Genomic DNA, 18324 nt, shown 5'->3' on the forward strand with positions numbered 1-18324 from the left:
ACAGACAACTCCTGTCATCCCCGGGGTCATCAGATTTTGTCAAAAAACAAAACAAAACCCCCACATATGAAGGGCTTCAAATAATCATTAGCATTTCAGTTACAAAGGGAAATGGATTTTATGTGCTTACTGAGAGGGGCAGTGCCAACTTCACAAAGGAAAAACAGAGCAGGAACATTACTCCATGGCTTGCAACACTTGAGGAAAAGCCATCCTACTGGGATCCTGTTGGCAAAGCATTCCAGTGTGTGTCACAGCAGGGGGAGGCAGACTTGCTTTGAATTAATTTGTTTATTTGGTTCTATTCTAGGCAGATGAGCTGTGGGATTTGAGGACTGAGCTGAGTAACACCATCATACCTCAGGCCACAGAAATCAATAGCAAAAGGCATCTTTCCATCTCATTTTGTCAGTCCCAACCCACCCTTAAGTAACGCCAAGTAGCTGGCTCATGGTCAAGGAACAGAAAACAGAGCTGCTCCCTTCAAAACCTTCAGTCAGCCCACAATGGGCAGAGAGGAACTGGCTTGCTTGAAAGGTCTTGGGAAATGAACCTGATCTCACCACATCAGTACAGACCTGGCCAGAAGGCATTAGCAACTCCTAAGCATTTGATGGATCTTAGTATGTGTCTGGAGCTTTTTCAGTTCCCAGGGATCTGTACTGCCACAAGTCCTCTTGTTGGTGTGACTACCTTAGAGTCAGAATGGAAAACAGATGGATTGGCTCCAGATCAGCTTGTGCTACCACTCACTATGCCTCAACCTGCACAGGGAAGAGGCACTGAAGAGGCACAGGAGGTTGACACATCAAGCACTCTGCTCCAGGACACTTCAAAGCCCATGGCTTCACATTCAATCAGCCTTGCAGCCTTCCTCAGCACACAGTATTACTCACTTCCACTTTTCCAGCCAGGCACACGGCCAGCACAGATCACTGCAAAGAGACAGTGGTCTCTTCCTTTATAGGCGACCGTCTGCCAAGCAGCTGGCTTCCCTGCTCTTCATCCATCAGAGCTGCTGACACCTTTCCCCAAGTCAGGCACAGCCTTCAGGGCAGAAACAGCATGCAAGCTTCTTGGACTCCTCTCCTTCTGGGCTGTCCCATGGCACTCACAGCTGCAGCATCCAGAACCAGCAGCACTGGTTCAGGGGAAAATGCAGGGCAGAGAGAGCAGAGTTCTCTGCCCAGGAGCATGAAGTGTGTATTCCTACTGATCTCTAAGAGGCTGACAGCTGATAAGTCGTTGGCTGAAATTTCTCAGTCACCAGCACACGGAAAGCCTCACTCCTACAGATATCAGGTGCTAAGCAAAATCAAAACACTCCGGATGGGAGGGAGCTGTGCAGACACTGACCTGTATCTGCAACAGTTCAAAACTACCCAACAAGCACTCATATCTTCCCTCTTCTGAGGTGCAGATCAAGGACCTGGATTCACCATAAGCCCCCAAGGACACATGCCAGAAGTCTGAGGAAGACCTGGTGCCTTACATTCTAGTGCTACACATGCCTGCAGGACCCATGTAACACCTGTAAGACACTCAGCAAGGTACTTGCACCTCTGTCTGTGTGTAAATGCTTTATTTTACAAACGCTTTGTTTCTGGCATGCTCTGCTTTACCAGTTAGTTTAGAGGCAGCACGTTAGAGGATGTACAAAATGTTGTATTCCTCAGATAGAATGGCTCCTCCTGCCCAGTCCCAGCTGAACCTGCAAGGTGCCTGCTCTGCCCAGAGGAGACAAGTGGCATTTCTCTGAGCTGGCAAACTCCTGACAACCACACAGGGGAACATGAAAACTGCTCTTTTCTGAATAAATCACCTTTACTGGTTTTCTAACTCAGGTCAATCTCTGGTTATTTTTGATGATCACAGTTCCCTGGGTAAATAAAAGGCACAGGGGATCCAGGTGGCTATACAGCTGTGGCATCTCTTAGAGATCCAAAACCAGCCACGCTCCTTGAGGCTAGAGGCAAAGACAGCAAACTCTTCAAAGCACTCCCCTCTCCCCAGTGGCAACACCTCAGTCTTCCTGGATTTAGCTTCTATCGGCCCCTCTTCATCCAGCTGTTGACTTGGCCAAGTGGCTGGTGAGCTGAGAAATGGTGAGCTTTGTGTTTGCGTAAAGGAAACACAGAGCCAAGTGGCCACAGGAGCATTGCTGGGTTTCATCCAGCTCGCCTCACACTCCTCCCAGCCAAAGCCTGACCGACCATAGCAGGCTGAATGGCCTGAGACACTGTGGAGAGAGTGAAGAGTGGACAGTGCAGTCAGCAGGGAGTCAGCCCAGACAAGGCAAGGGCTGGCCAGAATGGAAAGTCACTCTTCCAGCTGGAAATGAATCTGCGCCCTGCTGAACATCAGGGAGAGATAATAACAACCATAGAGGGCAACAACAGAGTGGGACAGTACTGGCCAAAACAAAGCTGCAAGAGAACAAATCATTTTCTCAGGGTCCAGAAGCCCCCATCCCAGGGTCAAAGCTCAATAAGCTCCATCTCTCCAAATGCAACCAGCCTGCTGCATGGGATGAAGCTTATGCCTCCAGCCATGCAATAGAGGCAGTGTGCCACCCACAGGGCTTGAAGCAGGGTCCCACACAGAGAAGCTGCTGCAGCAGTATTAAGTCTACTCCAGCTCCTTGAGCCTGCATGCACAGCTCCAAGGCGAGAGGGCTCAGCCAGGATGGGGGCTGAGTCATGCTCAGCCCCCGATAGCCTGCCAGGCCAACAGGCAGGTTCTCCCCTGGCTTTTAAATGCTGAACAATATACTCGGTGTCTGTCTTGTCCATTTGCCTGTCCCTTTGGCTAGATGCCCTCTCCACTCATGGCCATGGGGACCAAAATCAGTGATTCACTTCCCCCTTTGTAATGCTCAGCAGTTGCTGATTTTCCACTAAAACACCACAAAAGAATGGGCAGTCTCAACACCAGCATCTGTGTCTACAGGGGGAGAGAGAAGCAGCCAGCCCTGGAAAGCAGCAAATTGACCGCAGACCAGAAACTTCCCCTTTCTTGGACTCTGAACAGGTTCCTCAGCAGGCAGACAGGATTCATGGCTCAGACTGCAGACCCTGGAGCACAGGACAGGCACTGCCTAGAGAGCACTCCAGTTTATTATCAATTAGCTCACAAACACACTGCAAAGGAAGACAGCTCTGTTAGGACTCAGGGAGGAGGGGGAATACCACACCATACAAGGCACCTGACTTCAAGCTCACTCACACTGCATCCATAAATCCTGGCTCAGTTTATTAGCCTGTGAGCAGCAGACAGAGCTCTGAAACCTGCCACTGTGCCTCCTCTGGCATCCTTCAGCCCTGGTATATTTCATACAAGCAAGGCAAACACAAAGCCCAATGCCCCCCTGCTCTCAAGGGTTTGCTAGAAGGCAAGGGAAGCTCTTCTGCCCAGGAGAACCAGGCCACTAGCCTACTGCAGGCAGGAGACCTTCCTTGGCTAAGCTAAACCAGACCTGCCTACCATGAAGGCCACAGCATAACCATCTGGTTGCCTTCGTGCCTGATTCACAGTTTACCTACAGATCTCAGCATCAGCAGGACACCGGATAGAGACCAATTGGACCATCATGGGGCCATCAAGGCAAGTGGCAACCTTACTGCTTTACCACAAGAATCTCAGCTGCCAAGGTGTTCCCTCCCACGTTCATGTTACACCTGTCATATCACAGGCACAGCCCACACAAGTCAGGTCACTGAGCAAGCAGGAATCATCCAATTCCTCCATCCTTGTGAGATCTCAAAAGCTTCTCTGGGCAGAGCTGCCACTGCCTTGGGCATAAAAAGCACTGCCAAAGTGGGACCGTGTGGGCAGGAATATGTGTCAGGCTTCCTGCTCCACAAACACTCAAGCCTGCTGGCACATGCCCAGGAGCCACATCAGTCCTGCACCTCAGATACCACCACTATGCCTCACCACAGCTAGCAAGGGGATGTCACAGCATCTTCATGGCTCTTAGGCTCTCTCCTGTGCCATCTTGCAGTGGTAACTCCAGCTCCCTGTTCCATTTGATGGACGTACCAAGATTTCCCTGGATCTCTCACTGCAAACTGCACCAAAAGACAGGCCAGGTCCACAGCACAGTAAAGCTATTAGGTGTCTGCCCTATGTGACCAAGCTCACTTCCTCTACCACCACTCTAGCATCTTCCTTCCTCTGGCTCCCCAAGCAGTGCCAGTGCTGTAGGACCACCTGAGCTGGCTTGCAGCCCACCACATAGTGCACGAGGACAAAGAGGGACAAGATGGGTGGTGGACTCTATTTTTATCTGCTCAAGAGTTGCCAGACACCACATGTGAATCCTCCAAGCACACAGAGCTAACAGGTCTCTGGGGGTCTAATTTTGCTCCTTAGCCAAACTGGGCTGGTTCACACAATCTCTGCACAGCTTCTCTGCTGACATTAAGTGCCCTTCCCTTGCCATAGGTGCCACACATGGCACCTGCCAGAACTGAGCGACTGACCCTCTAGAAGAAGTTTGTCTCTTCAAGCATGGGAACTGCACCTGCACGGCCCAGGGAGATCGCATAAACATCCTCTGTGCAATGGCACAGCACCAGGCTGTCACCAGGAACAGCAGATCACATCCCTGACTGGATCCATCAGACCTTAGTGGTGACCCTAAATTGGCCATAGCTGTGATTTCCAAATACCAAGTGTGATGAGGAGCTGATTGCAATCTGCCTGCCTCTGAGGTGAAGTGTGGGCCAGTGCAGCCTGCAACTGCTCTGAAGTTCCAGTGGAGCCAACAGGGGAACCAGGCCAGGCTACTCAATTACAAATGCCATATCCAGGCCAAACCTTTTTGCATTCTATAGATTAAACAGGGATGCAGAAGGCAGAACCATCCAGCCTGGCCTGTGCTGTTTGTTGTGAGCTGCAGGCAAGACAGATGGCTGTGCAGCCCTCCTCTTCCCAGCTCAGCCCCAAGCTCCTTTGGGCTGAAGTGGTGAGAAAGTTGCTCCAGCTGGCTCCCCAGCCTGCATGCAGTGGTCAGTGCTCAGCAGCATGATTAAAGGGCAGGGCACTGCTGCCAGGCACAGTCACACAGCTGCTCTCACCTTGGTGAGAAGAAACCCATCCAGAAGTGTTCTAACAGCTGCTGTCACGTGAAGATCTCTAACAGTGCCACCATCTTACTGAAGACATCACTCCATGGCAACAGGTTTTGCACGATTACAAAATCAGGCATAAGATGGTGGCACAGCTGTGGAGCTGGGTTGTCCACTGTGCAACATGACCATCCCACAGTGGAGGTTCAGCCACCACCACCAATCACCACACTGCCTCCACTGCACCTTCTCCTCGCTGTGCTCCCCAACACAGTTAGCAGCAGGGCAAGTACCTGTATTTAGGGTAGAGGCATGCAAGAGAAGAGGACAACATTCAGGTTGCCCAGAGAGGTGGTTGAGGCCCCATCCCTGAAGACATTCAAGGTAAGGCTCAACAGGTCTCTAGGCAACCTGATCTAGCTGCGGATGTGCCCACTGGCTGCTGAGGGGGATGGGCCAGATGACCTTTGGAGGTTCCTTCCAACCCAAACCATTCTATGATTCCATAAACATATTAATCTGCCATTAGTTCCCCAGGCATATGGAGATCTCTGGCCCAAAGGGCCCTTTGTCTCCACAAGATACAACAAATGTGAGCAGAGAACCCAGTCTCCATCTAATGAAACCTATTGCAGAGGCATCAACTGGAGAAAAGGTCTCTGCTGGCTGTGAGGAGGTCACTGGTCTCCCCTGTGCAGCAGGGAGAAAACAAGCACTCTGAGTGTCATTTCCATCTTCTTGACTAGGAACAGTCACCCCTTCCACAAGGCTGCCAGCTTCAAAGCCCTGAAAAAAACCTCTTTATCCTTATTCATCCTCATGCCCACACGCACCCTGGGGAGTGGGGGGAGCCAGCTGCCTGCCCCCTTCTTAGAAGGCCTCTGTCATAATAGGCGTGCAAGTGGGGTGTGAAGAGATGTGTGTAGTCCTCTCATCTGGAGACAGGGAAGCTTTCATCTACACCAGAACATGCTGGGAACTCTCCCACTCACCCTGGCAGCACTGTGGATCTAAGACATATTTTTAAGCTAAAATAATGGTTGAACACCCAGCAGGATGCCCTGCCCTTTGGATCTTTCAGCTTAATGCAGTTAGGTCTCCTCCCATTTCTTCATCATCAGCCACACACAGGATTTTCTCACCTGCTGCACTCAAGCCATGAGAGCTGAGTTGGCATGTGGCAATCTGTTGCCCACTATCAAAGTTTCAGCCCTGCTGGGAATCACAGAAAAAGCATCCTAGTGATTTTTTATTCTGTAGTCTTCTTGTACTGGCTCCAATCCTTTAGTTGTTCACTAGCCAGAAGACTTAAGCCTGGCTGAGGATCATGAGTGCTCCTGCTTACACATGCACTATGCCTGGTGGCAAAGCTAGTGCTTTCCAGAGGTACTATGACCACCAATCTGCTCTCATACCTCTCTCACATGGCCTTCAGGATCCACACCCAGCACCACAGGGAGAGGCAGGTTTCATGGCATCCCCAGGGCATGTGGAAAGGCTGCATCTGCATAAGCAGAGCCTGGGATCCAGCTCCTCAGCAGCACAGCTCCAAGGCGATGCAGAAGGGCAGAGATCCAGTGTCCGTTATCAACCTGTCATTACATCTCTGAAAAAGTTTGGCACTTTGCTGTTGCAGAAAGTGTCATAGCTGAAAAATTAGCATGGCGACCCTGCCAAGGCTACAGGCAACTTAATACACCATGTCTGCCCCCTCTAGATAGCCTCAGCCTCCAAGTATGCTCCCCATCATCCAAGGCCAGTGGTTTGGCTCAGTTTTGCAGATGTGGGTCTGTTAACCATTCCACTCAGCTCCCTCCCTCCTTTTGTAGTACTCAGACTTCCCTTCCAATTTGTCAGATCTTTTCTGGCAATAAGGGATGCTGTGACTCAGTGCAGACGCAGGGTATACAGGAGAAACACTCCTGCGACTCGGGGTCTTTGGCCTCCCAAGTCCTAAGCACTGCTGGTCTCTAGTATGCAGCCCCACCACAACAGTCTCTGCTCCCTAATTTACTATTCACTCCTACTCTGCAAAATCTTAGGCCTTTCCTTAGTCCAGATTCTTCCTCCCATGGAGGACCCTTTTTTTCCCCTTCAGCTGTAAAAGATAGCATTTTTCCAGCCTGAATCTCTTCTTAACTCCTGCCTGTGTGCTTGTTTCTGCATTCCCCTGAAAAGTTTCCACACAAGTGAGACAAAAATGGGTGCTGCAGGGAGCTGTGCACCAGGCCCATCTCAGAGCAGCATTCTCAGGGATGCTTCTGAAGAAAAGAGAGTAATGAGCATATTTTATATGGAGACTCCTACATCTCCTTTTCAACCACTTCATGTACCACCCGAGATTCAGTTCACACCCTTGTGTCTCCACAGTCACTTGGTGACTCATGGAGCAGACTCAAAGCAGTAGAGAACAATCTTGATTTTGCTGAAGTACCAGCTCAAATGAGTAAGGCAGCATACAGCCAGGTATGACAAACTGCAAACGTAATCCACAAAGGAGCTTGAAAGCAAGCTGGGTAACAATCCTAATTCAGGCATCAGGATCACAGGATGTTAGAAGTCGGAAGGGACCTCTAGAGATCATCAAGTCCAACCTCCATGCCAGAGCAGGACCATATAGTCTAGTGCAGGTCACACAGGGATGCATCCAGCCAGGTCTTAAAAGTCTCCAGAGCAGGAGACCCCACAGCCTCTCTGTGGAGCCTGTTCCAGTGCTCTGTGACCCTTACAGTAAAGAAGTTCTTCCCCACACTGAGGCAGAACTTTTGTGCTGTAGTTTACATCCATTGCCCCTTGTCCTACCACATGGCACAAGTGAGAAGAGTTTATCCCCTTCCTTTTTGACACCCAGTCCTCAGATATTTATATACATTTATTAGATTCCCTCTCAGTCATCTCTCCAAACTAAACAGCCCCATGTCTCTCAGCCTTTCCTCATAAGGCAGTGCTCCAGTCTCCTAATCATCCTTGTCACCCTCCACTGGACTCTCTCAAGTAGATCCCTATCCATCTTGAACCGGGGATCCCAGAACTGGATGCAGTATTCCAGGTGGGGCTTCACTGGGGCAGAGTAGAGGGGGAGGAGGAATTCCCTCGATCTGCTGGACACCCCACCTCAATCTTCCTAATGCATCCCAGGGATACCATTTGCCTTCTTGGCCAGGAGGGCACATTGCTGTCCCATGGATAGCTTGGATAAAACTCTCCAGTCCACGATCAGTGCCTTAGCACTCTTGTAACATCTTTCTTTTTTATACAATTGCTACATAGATTCTATTGCCATAAGTATCCCAAATGAATACATACAGTATATAAAACAAGCTACACAATGGATTTTGCTCTGCTACCTCACCTGCCACATGTACAATGCATTTATCCTGCACCTTGAGTGCAGTCTCTGACTAAGCTGACAGTAGCAGCATCTTCCACTCATTTAGAAGAAAGAGTGCATTTGAACATTTTCTCCCAAAGCCCAGAGACTGAATTAAGCCTCTAAGAAGGTGCAGAAGAGCCAGGCCTACTGTAAAGACCATATTTGGGGTTTAAAAGGAGCCTAGAAAGTAAATATGTAAATACTTAAACCAGAATGGTGCTGACAGATTTAAACCACCAGAAAGTCAGAGCAACTGTGTCTGATGCCAGGCTAGACAAGGTGTATCATGCAATCTAAAAAAACAAGTATTTTAAACAAGGAGAATGACATGTACACTTCTTTTGAGTAGCCTGAGTTTTTTCTTTAAGCACCTTGCCAATGGGTTTTCAACTATGTCAAAGCAAGAGAGAAGGGCTGAGATCTAGAGATTATGGAGATCTCGCTGCCCTTGGTGGAACTTCTTTTCACATATTCCCACGTGTGCTGGCATCAGCTTTTTTTGTTTCAATTTTTTTATGAGGTCTCCAGTATCTACTGAAAGTTGGCTCTAGATCAATTTTACATTTACAAAATGCTTAGCCACCTTGTGAAAACCGTATTGCCAAAGGGAAGCACCTTTAAAAGATGCAATTAGGGCTTTTTTTTTTTTTTGCACTGGGAAAATTCAAGTAACAAGCATAAAAATGCCACAACGGCAGAAGACAAGGCTGGCACCACCGGATTTACCCCAGGAATTCAATGTCACACACTCCTGATCTCCCATCCCAAGGCAAAGCAGGATACCAGCCACAGCCCATGCTGTGGAGATGCACTTACGCAGAGGGTGCTTTTCTGCCAGGGTCAGCCTTTCTTTTCTCTGCTATTTGGGTATTGACAAATTGTAATCCTCATAAATGTAAAGTGAGTGGCAGTCTTAAGTGAACAGAAGAGCACAATGTGCATTCAGTAGGTATGTGGCTTTCTCATAAATGTGGAAAGCTCAAAGCTAGCAAGACAGGAGGCTTCAGATCCTGCTTCAGCAATTAAGACAAATCTGTCTCTACTGCAGCATCTTTAAAATAGAAGTGGTCTTGCAGTAAGTTCCTGTTTTATCTGCTAGTTCTCAATGACAAGCTAATTAAGCTGACATTGCCAAGCCACAGCTCTCAATGACATGTTTTGAGTCGGCATCACAGGGTGGAGAGCTTTACACTCACCTACAAGCTCTGCTCTCCTCTGAAAAGGACCACTCTAGACATTTGGTTGCAGTGGAGAAGGATGCAGCCAATTTTTAAAAGATAAATGCACTGTCTCCATTCAGCAACCTCTCCCACACACTCAAGATCCTGCCTTCTACTTGCTCCTTGCTGTTCTCATCCTTTGCTTCCAGGAGACAAAGATTCTGGCAGAGCCTCTTTGCTGGCAGGAGGCTTCTGCTGTCCCCAAGCCATGAGCACTTGCCACAACTCCTCAAGGGTGGCATATAGCCTCTCCTCTCATCAGGCAGGGAGGAGATGTCTCCTTCAGGGTGCTAGAGAAGAGGCTCTGAGATCAGGAGTCAAGTGTTGCAGGCATGTTACAACTCAGCCTTCTTCCTTTTCCATCCTGAAAACAGGCAACTCCCAGCAACTGCCTTGCCTAAACAGAGCCCTCTCAGAGGAAGCTCCCTGCCCTCAAGAGCTTAGCTGCATTAAGCTGTCTGCACAGTGTCTCAGCACCTTATACCACAGTTGAGTCCTTTTCCTTTGCCTGGGTTGCTGGGAAAATGCCTTGCAGGTTCCAGTCATTTCCTCTTTTTCTGTACAGAGGAGGGATACCTTGCTTCCTAGGCAGCCCTCATCCTGCACACAAATCCCATTTGGGCATCATGGTTCCTTGTGTAGATGCTGGTTTATTTATGCCTGACACTCCTGCAGAAGGGACCTTCTCATGCAGCAGGAGCAGCAGAACCCTCCTTGCATGCTGTCCAGAGTCAAAGAAAGCTTGCTATCCATCCTGACAGTGAGGGGCAGGGGTGCAAGCCCTTTCCACTCCCTGCTAAATAAACAGGAATTAATCTGATACTCCAGCCTTAGGAAAACAAAGCTGTTTCCATTTAGCTCAGCTTCTGGGCTGAGGTGTAGCTCCACCCGCAAATCATCCATCAGGGCTTTGCTTCTCTGGGCAGAGATTCAGGCTGAGATCAAGAAGAGGGAGGATTTGCAGCTAGTCCTCACTGGGAGGGCCTCTAACACTCCCAGGATTTTGCTCTCCAGAGTGCTTCCTTCCAAGCAGCACAGCCTGGGGGCCTCCTGGCTTCCTTAGCAGTTAACAAGTCCCACAGGCTCTCTCAGATGCCTGACTCTAAACCTCCACTGAGTCACGACCTGCTGAAGGGACTTGGGAAGTGGTACTCATTGCTTAGCCTGTATTTTAAGGGATGAAAGCTTGAGCATCACCAGCTCTGGTGTCAGCAAAATAAACCCAGAGCTGCCCTTCTCCTAGCTACATCTTCTCCTGAGCAAGTGCCAAGCTCTTCTTTAGTACCAGCAAGAAAAGATAATGTGCACTACATAGGCAAGCCAAGGATGCAGTGATCTTTCCCTGGACATCTACAAAGAGCATTTATGGCTACCTGTACACTGCAGTACGACACTTGTGTTCAGCACAACCCTCGGGCAGATGCCCACCTCCACATCTTCCCAGGAGCTGCCACTTCCTACCAAGGCTGACCGCAGGAGACCGACAATAACTTACCATCTGTTGTCACAGTTGTGCTTCTTGGGCTCCCCTAGAGGGGAGCCACAGATGGCATCACTGCTTCTCAGCATGAGCTCTGGAGAGCCTGAGCATGTGGTACCAAGAAACAGGACCTTGAAAAGACACAGCTGTCTAGTCATGCTCGTCACCATGGCTTACAGGCTACTCCAGACCAGGCTACTCTTTCACAGTGAAGGGGCAGTTATAAAGAATCATAGTTCTATTGACTGAAGATAAGAAATCATTTTAAAGCAGACCCTCACTTAAGCAAGCCAGATATTTTGGACCAGGCAGGTCCTGTATAACCCAGGAGGCTGCTCTCCTCACCCCTCCAAAGATTCAATTCAGAACACATTGAATCCAGAAGCAATCCCATCTCTGCACAGAGGTCAGGGTCTCTGGGGAGGATTCACAGGGTTTATTGCATGTTTATACAGCATTTAATGCAGCACTGGTTCTAGTGTGTAACTTCAGACCTTCCGATTGATACCTCCATATAAACACAAATTAAACCTCTGTATATACTCAAATAAACAAAAGGAGAAAGCAAATTCATTCATGTGAGGATTGATTTTCTGACCTGACACAGCAAGAGAAGGTTTAGAAGTCTGTGAGCTCCAACTCTGGCACAACTCCTCTGTTAGCAATGAAACTTTTTCAGTGAGGTTGGTCATTTGTCCTGGATCTCAGAGTCTCCTCACAACCATGGTCCTGGAAAGTGCCCTGCATCCACTGAGCCACTCAACAACTTCCTCTACCTCTTCCTTATTGACAAATCAGACAAATGAGCCAGTTTCTATGGGACTGACTAGAAAAAGTCAGCGTCCACCAGCACTACCCATTCTTATCCAGGAGGAGATCAAGGGCTGGAAAAATCCAAGCTGTACCTTTCAGACTTGATAGTGAACTGAACTCCAGTGAAGATGGCCCCAAGTTTGCACTGCCTAAGAACCATTATTCATACTTGCAAATGTGAGGTCTACATATGCTCTGCTTCTTGCTTTGGCTGCTAGCAGCCCATTTGTTAGATGACAGCCTGGGCGGAGCCACAGAAAGGGACCTCAGGTACAGCACAGAAATAATGATGTTATAACTGCAAGGAAGCAGGACCCAAGTTCAGAGAAGTCTAAGAGCATGGTTTCATGAGACAAGCAACCAACCTAGTAAATGGATTTCCCAAAAAGAGAGTCCACCAAGTGCAATGGCAGCAAAAGCATGGCATCAGCTGCAGAGTGTAACTCGCACAAGCTCCACAGATACCCGAGAAGCTGCAGGCAGAAGGAGACACTCAAAACATTAGGAAACAATTCACCTAACAGCAGCGAGGCTTTTAGGTCATGCCAGTTGCACGAGATACTGTGGTGTTTTAGCCCTGGCTGGGCATACAGTCCATGGAAAATACCTAAGTGACCAAGTTGAACAGCGAAACACTCAGGGGCTGAAGTGAGGTATTTTGATGCAGAGCAGTGCAGGGTGCAGGAAACCCCACACCTGCTGCAAATCAGGGCTGCTACACACTCCCTGGGCAGAAAAGGCAGAAGCCTGTATAGCATCCAGAGGGGCAGTGAGAGCTCCCTCTGAGACATGCACAGCAGCCTCTGCAAATTCTTGAGCACAGCTCCAGAAGACAGTGGTGGACATATCCTGCAATTCTACCTTCAGTCATTGCAAAGCTGAATTGATAAATGCCCTCACTGAAAGCATGGAATGAGGTGCATGGAGAGTGGAGGAAAAGCATGGGCATGGTCTTTAAGGAGCCCTATTTCCTTGGGACAGAGCCAGTGGGATTTAAGGTAGAGCAAGGCAGTGGGCATGCAGCAATCCCGGCCCAGCGACTGCTAGACGCTGCGTCTGACTGTCTGGATGGGAATGCACTGCCAATGCCTGCAAGCCCCCCCGTCCTCTGTGCAGAGCCTAGGTCATGTTCCTTATAGGGAGAGCCTTCAACAGGTGCTGTACCTCCAAGGGCACTGCTCCCCCTCCCCTTCCATCCCTCCAAACAGAGTGGGTGGCACGGAGGGGTAGGAGGAGGTTCATTCCGCAGGAAACTTGTCAGCAATGCCCAGGATGGCAGGCACGTGCAAGGGCTGCATTCATGTCTCGGGCACCAGCCTTTCTAGAGGCAACGATGACAGGGGCTGGCCACCTCTCCCTGACAGCATCACCTCTGGCATTGCCTGAATTTGGTTCTCATCAGATTAGTCTTTCCATTTGGGCACCAAGATAGGCTGGATTCAGTGAACTACTCCATTGTCAGTCAATTTCTTGTAAGTCATCTGAGCCCCTCCAAAACTGTAGATGGCTGAGACTAAGTGTCCAGAAGTGTCTTTGCTCATACCATACCCTCTACTTAACAAGAGACAGAAAGGGAACAGCTACTTTTAGGAGCAACAGGCATGTTAAAAACTACCTGCAGGAATACAGAAAAAACAAAGGCTGAGTTGCCCTCTCCCCAGGCAGCTCTAAGTGATCCTGACACAGAAAGTCAAAACAGCTCAGAGAGAAAAGGTACACCTTTCCTTCTGTACCTGCAGCCCTTGCCTGGGTACCAAAAGAACCATGGGGCAGTAAGATGACACAGAAACACGGAATAAACTGCTCAATAGCAGCTAGAATCTGCCAGGAGAAATCTCTGATTACCATCACTTGCTCATACCAGCATTTAACAGCACATCTTCTGAAGTACCACCTGGACATACTGCTCTAAACACATTCCCTTTGGAAAGACATTAAACACCCATCCTCCACCCTTCCTGCTCTCACACAAAAAACTACGACATTGCTGCTACCACAAAGGCCATTCAACTGGACAGGAGCAAGCTGTTGAACTTCACAGTCCTCCTTCCCCACAGGGCCACCAATAGCCTTGTCCCACTCCTGCATGTGTCTGGGAACCGTGACACAGTGCCAGGGGTAAACAGAATCCCTTGGAGAGACTGCAGGATCTGAGCCCTTAAGTCAGCTCCTACAGCCCAGGGAGGAGGTTCCACCTGAAGCATGGTCTCATGAGGTGGAAGCTGTGGCCCATCTAAGCTGTCTGTGCGTTTATGGGCACATCCTGTGGGGAGCCAGGTTTGACTTACCCAGCCGGGACATGCCGTGGGACGGGTTGCTGAGCGCCCTGAAGGGAGACATCCCGCCCTGCCACGCTGTTCCTCCTGCGCAGGGAGCTTTCGGGGGGCCGGAAGGGCAGCTGCAGCACGAGGAGGGTGGTACTCCTGCTCGGGAACAACCTCCTCACACCGGGAGCCCTGGAAGCCTGAGCGACAGGTACAGACCTGGGGGCGGCTGCAGGAGCCCTTGTTCTGGCACGGTGGGTTGCAGACAGCTGAGGAGAAACAGAAAAGCAGTTAGTGGACACAGGGCTTAGCTCCACTGTTGTGGCACCTTGCTAGGGCAGCACAACCTGGGTGATCTAAACTCTTCACTACAGGTGACCTTCAAAGTCTGGATGTTACTCTTGCCCTGGGTTCCTAATTGCAAGGTCATCTCCACCAGAGACTTGCTTCTGTTCCCACATCTCCACCACTGCTCTGAAGAGCTTCTTCTCAACGACACTCATCTCAGAAAGGTCAGAAAACGAGCAGCATGTTCTGCAGGGTGCATATGGCCCCAGCATCTCCCAGAACACTCTTGGCAGGAATAGGACTACAGTCCCAAAGGAAGGGATTGCACCTTACCTCTAGTCCAGTTTGGGGTCTGATTTGCACAGGTCCTCGCCTGCCTGTCCTATTTCAGAGCTTTTCAGCTCTCCCTCCGCAGCTGATTTTGGAGTCACTATGCTCAAATTCCTCCACAGCTATGGGGACTTACAGTTCATTAGCTTCATGCCCAAATCGCCCTCCAACCCTATGTGTTTTCCTAATTACAGCACAGTCAGCTTCAGTTTGCACTTCGGTAGGAAAGTGCTATTAATTATAGGCCAGACACTAACACTTCCCAAGTCAACAGGTGCCAAATTGAGCTCACAGCCCAGCCAGCAAAACCCAGGACACCACAGCTCACTCAGGTAGGGCCAGCTTCATGGTTCTAAGCAAGAGTGATTAGAAAGGCACTGGAAAACAGTGTAGTCCTTGAAAGAAGGAAAAAGCTGGCTGGCTGAAGGGTCATAAAACCTCACTGGGGCAAACAAGGTGGACATTTAACTCCAGCCCTGCGAGAACCCTGTGGATGGTTTGAATGTGATGCAGCTGCTACTTCTGCTGAGGCTTTCTCCCCCAGAACTGCTCCAGGGAGGCTGCAGAAGCCATCTGACATCCTAGCACCTTCACAGACGACTGCTAGGCTTTCACAAGGGCACCCCTCCCTCTCTGTATCTGTTCTCCATCCAGTGAGATCCAAGCACTTTGATGAGAAAAACTACTTCTGGGTAATTAAACATGTGCCACCCACACATCATCCCACTGTCACCAAATGAGGGAAGACTAGTGCAGACTTTGAGGTCCTTTCACTGCAGTATATAGCCCCACAATCCTTCCCTCACCCCAAAGACTGGACTGCCACCAATTTTTTTCTAACTAGATCATGGGTATGGTTGGCTGAAACGCTTCATCTGACCTTTACTGTCATGTTAACATTCAGAAAGAGAGGGAGATATCAATGAAAGGATTAATTCAAGGTAGGCAGGGCTGCACAGGTTAAAGACAAAGGGTTTCAAGCAATTCCCCAGTAAATAAAATCAGCCACCACTGCAGACTCTGGAACAGAGACAAGGTCCTAGTCAAGCAGGAACTAACCACCTCTGGGAACTTTGGCACTCCAAAAGTTCTAATTTACAATACAAAACTCAGCTGTGATTTAAACAGGCTGCCAGTCCCTACTGTTATCTCCCAATAAATGCCTGTTTTAACAAATAGCACCAGACCAGGAAGCCTGCCATTGTAAACAACCACTTCATGTGCTGAAATACTGCAGAGTCGTGACATCAGGACCTGGGAGCACAGCAGTTCTCACAGCCTTTCCCACTAACAATGCTCATACTCATGTTAGGGCTGTGGCCCTTCAGCAGTAAAGCAGTGAAAACTGACACGGTGCTGTAAAAAAATACCTAAACCAGCTCAGATAGAGAAAAATGAAGAAGGGGACTGGATTCGTCTTCTGGTGCCTTCATGCAGGCTGGGTGGGGAGCTGCCCTAGCTGAAATGTTTCAGCTCCACGATGAATCCCTTCCCAGTTGCCTCTGCAGAGTCATGAAGAACTTAAAAGAGGGTAAAGAAAGTTTTCACTCGGTCCAGCTACGCAAAGTAGGGAGAGCAGGTGGTTTGGTGGAAGTGCTGCCCATGCCAAGTGTGTGAAATTACCAGTAAGGCCCCCAAAACCACAAAACTGGCAGAAGAAACAAGATGGTTAAACATATGTGTGTGTGTGTGTATAAATACACCCAGCTCTTGCTCTTCATTTTCTGGTTTCTGAGTCCAGGGGTTACTCCGAGATGTCTCTCCTCAGACATGGGGGCTATATACAATTTCTATCAATATGAGTGCCAGTCATTTCTTCTCACTATAGTCCCATATAATCACTTGCTCCAAGAGCTGGGGCTTTAAGGGAAGCAAAAAGAGTCATCCAAAAACTCTTAACAAATCAAAGGATAAGGTTTGCACTACTGCTGAGATATCATTAGTAGCAATGCTGTTTTGTTCTAGAGCATCTAGTCCTCAAGGGTCAAGTTTGGTGCTGTCTAGTCTTCACCTGCCTAAGCAGGCAGGCAGGGACTGTCAGAGGTGAAGGCCACCAAGTCCAACATCTCATCACTTCACAGGCAAGGTGCACTCAGCCCAGAATGGAGCAAAGTGACACTCAACTACTGTGTCCCTGGCTGTTCTACACATGCTCTAGATTTAGGAGAGTGGTGTCAATTTGCACAGTAAGCAGCTCCTGCTCAGCCCAATTTAAATATGGGGGAACCTGCCCATCCAGCTAGGTTGTCCACAGGAAAACTGGAAAATGCACAAGGACTTGTACCACTGGGGTGATTTAGTTCACTTGCTCATGGAAGAGTTTGATTGTTGATGCAGAGCAGTTATGTAACCTCAGTTCCTAAATTAAAGCTCTGACTATGTTAGCAGGCTCGGGAGGCAAGGACAACATAACACAAGCGAGAGATCTGTGCAGGCTGACAGGCAGGGAGATCAACAGCAATGCAGGAACTGAGAGGAACAACAGAACTTCAAAGGATAAAACAGTCTGGGCTCAATACCCCTAGAGTCTCTACACAGAAGAAAGACAGAAAAAGACAGAGCATGTGAATGTCCTCATCTGCAGATGTGGAAAAGCCTCAGGTGTCAATGTGACTGTCTGAAGTCACACTGTGAAACCATTGCAGAACTAGCAACTCGTGCTGGAATCCCTCTGCTTCATCCAGTATCTTAACTGGAAGACCACCTATATAAGATTAGAAAGGGCATGGATTTATTTAGTCCTTCCCAACATGCTGATTAAAAACATTTCTTTTCAACTTTAAATATCCATGTCAGAAAAGGCTCACTCTGCATTCCAGCCCAGAGTGGCTGCTATCTTGGGGAAGCAACAAAGCACCACAGTGAATACTGCTGATGAAAATGAAGGCTGATGAACTAATGTCAGGAGACTGAGCAAAGGATTCCCTTGCTCTTAAGCACAGGGGAAAGGGACAAGGAGCTAACAGGCAGCAGCTAAGTCACACTATAGCCCCAGCAGCCCCCAGAATATGGGCGATGCATGGGGGGCTTCTGGACAGCTGTTGTGCATAAGTTTCTACTTCCATCAAGTCCAGGACATAAAAGGCCTAAGTATCACCCCAGGATGAAGTTAAACAGACAGGAGGAGGTTGAATGAACCTCGCTCAAGTTCAAGTGTAGCTCATGACTCCAAAGTCCCCTTCTGTGGGGAAAACCCTGGGAGCCTCACAGGATGCCCTACACAGTCTGCTGTGCTGACCTGGCAGAGTGTGGGCAGAAACCACACCAAGTGCAAGTGGGCAAAATCTTCCTCCTAAACTCCCTTAGCTCACTTCCACTTTCCAAGGAAACCATCTGTGTCCTGAGGTGAAGAGATTTCTCTTTTTCATCTTCCCCAGTCACTAACTCTGAAAAATTCATTAATACTTTGGTCCTCAGAGCTGGAACAAAAGCAAAAGGCTAGAGACACTCCCATGGCTTTAGTTCAGTTAAATGCAGAGATGCT

General features: G+C 49.0%; 1 protein-coding gene across 1 annotated transcript in view; it reads right to left on the reverse strand.

Annotated features, from left to right (window-relative positions):
• LTBP2 (latent transforming growth factor beta binding protein 2) overlaps nt 1-18324 on the reverse strand; it is a 73620-nt gene that overhangs the window by 44959 nt on the left and 10337 nt on the right. The window contains 2 exon segments of the mRNA XM_064154842.1: nt 14247-14350; nt 14352-14491. Of these exon segments, the coding sequence (XP_064010912.1) occupies nt 14247-14350; nt 14352-14491 (244 nt within the window).

The sequence above is a fragment of the Pogoniulus pusillus genome, chromosome 1 (genome assembly GCF_015220805.1).
Source record: "Pogoniulus pusillus isolate bPogPus1 chromosome 1, bPogPus1.pri, whole genome shotgun sequence".
Taxonomy (NCBI): domain Eukaryota; kingdom Metazoa; phylum Chordata; class Aves; order Piciformes; family Lybiidae; genus Pogoniulus; species Pogoniulus pusillus.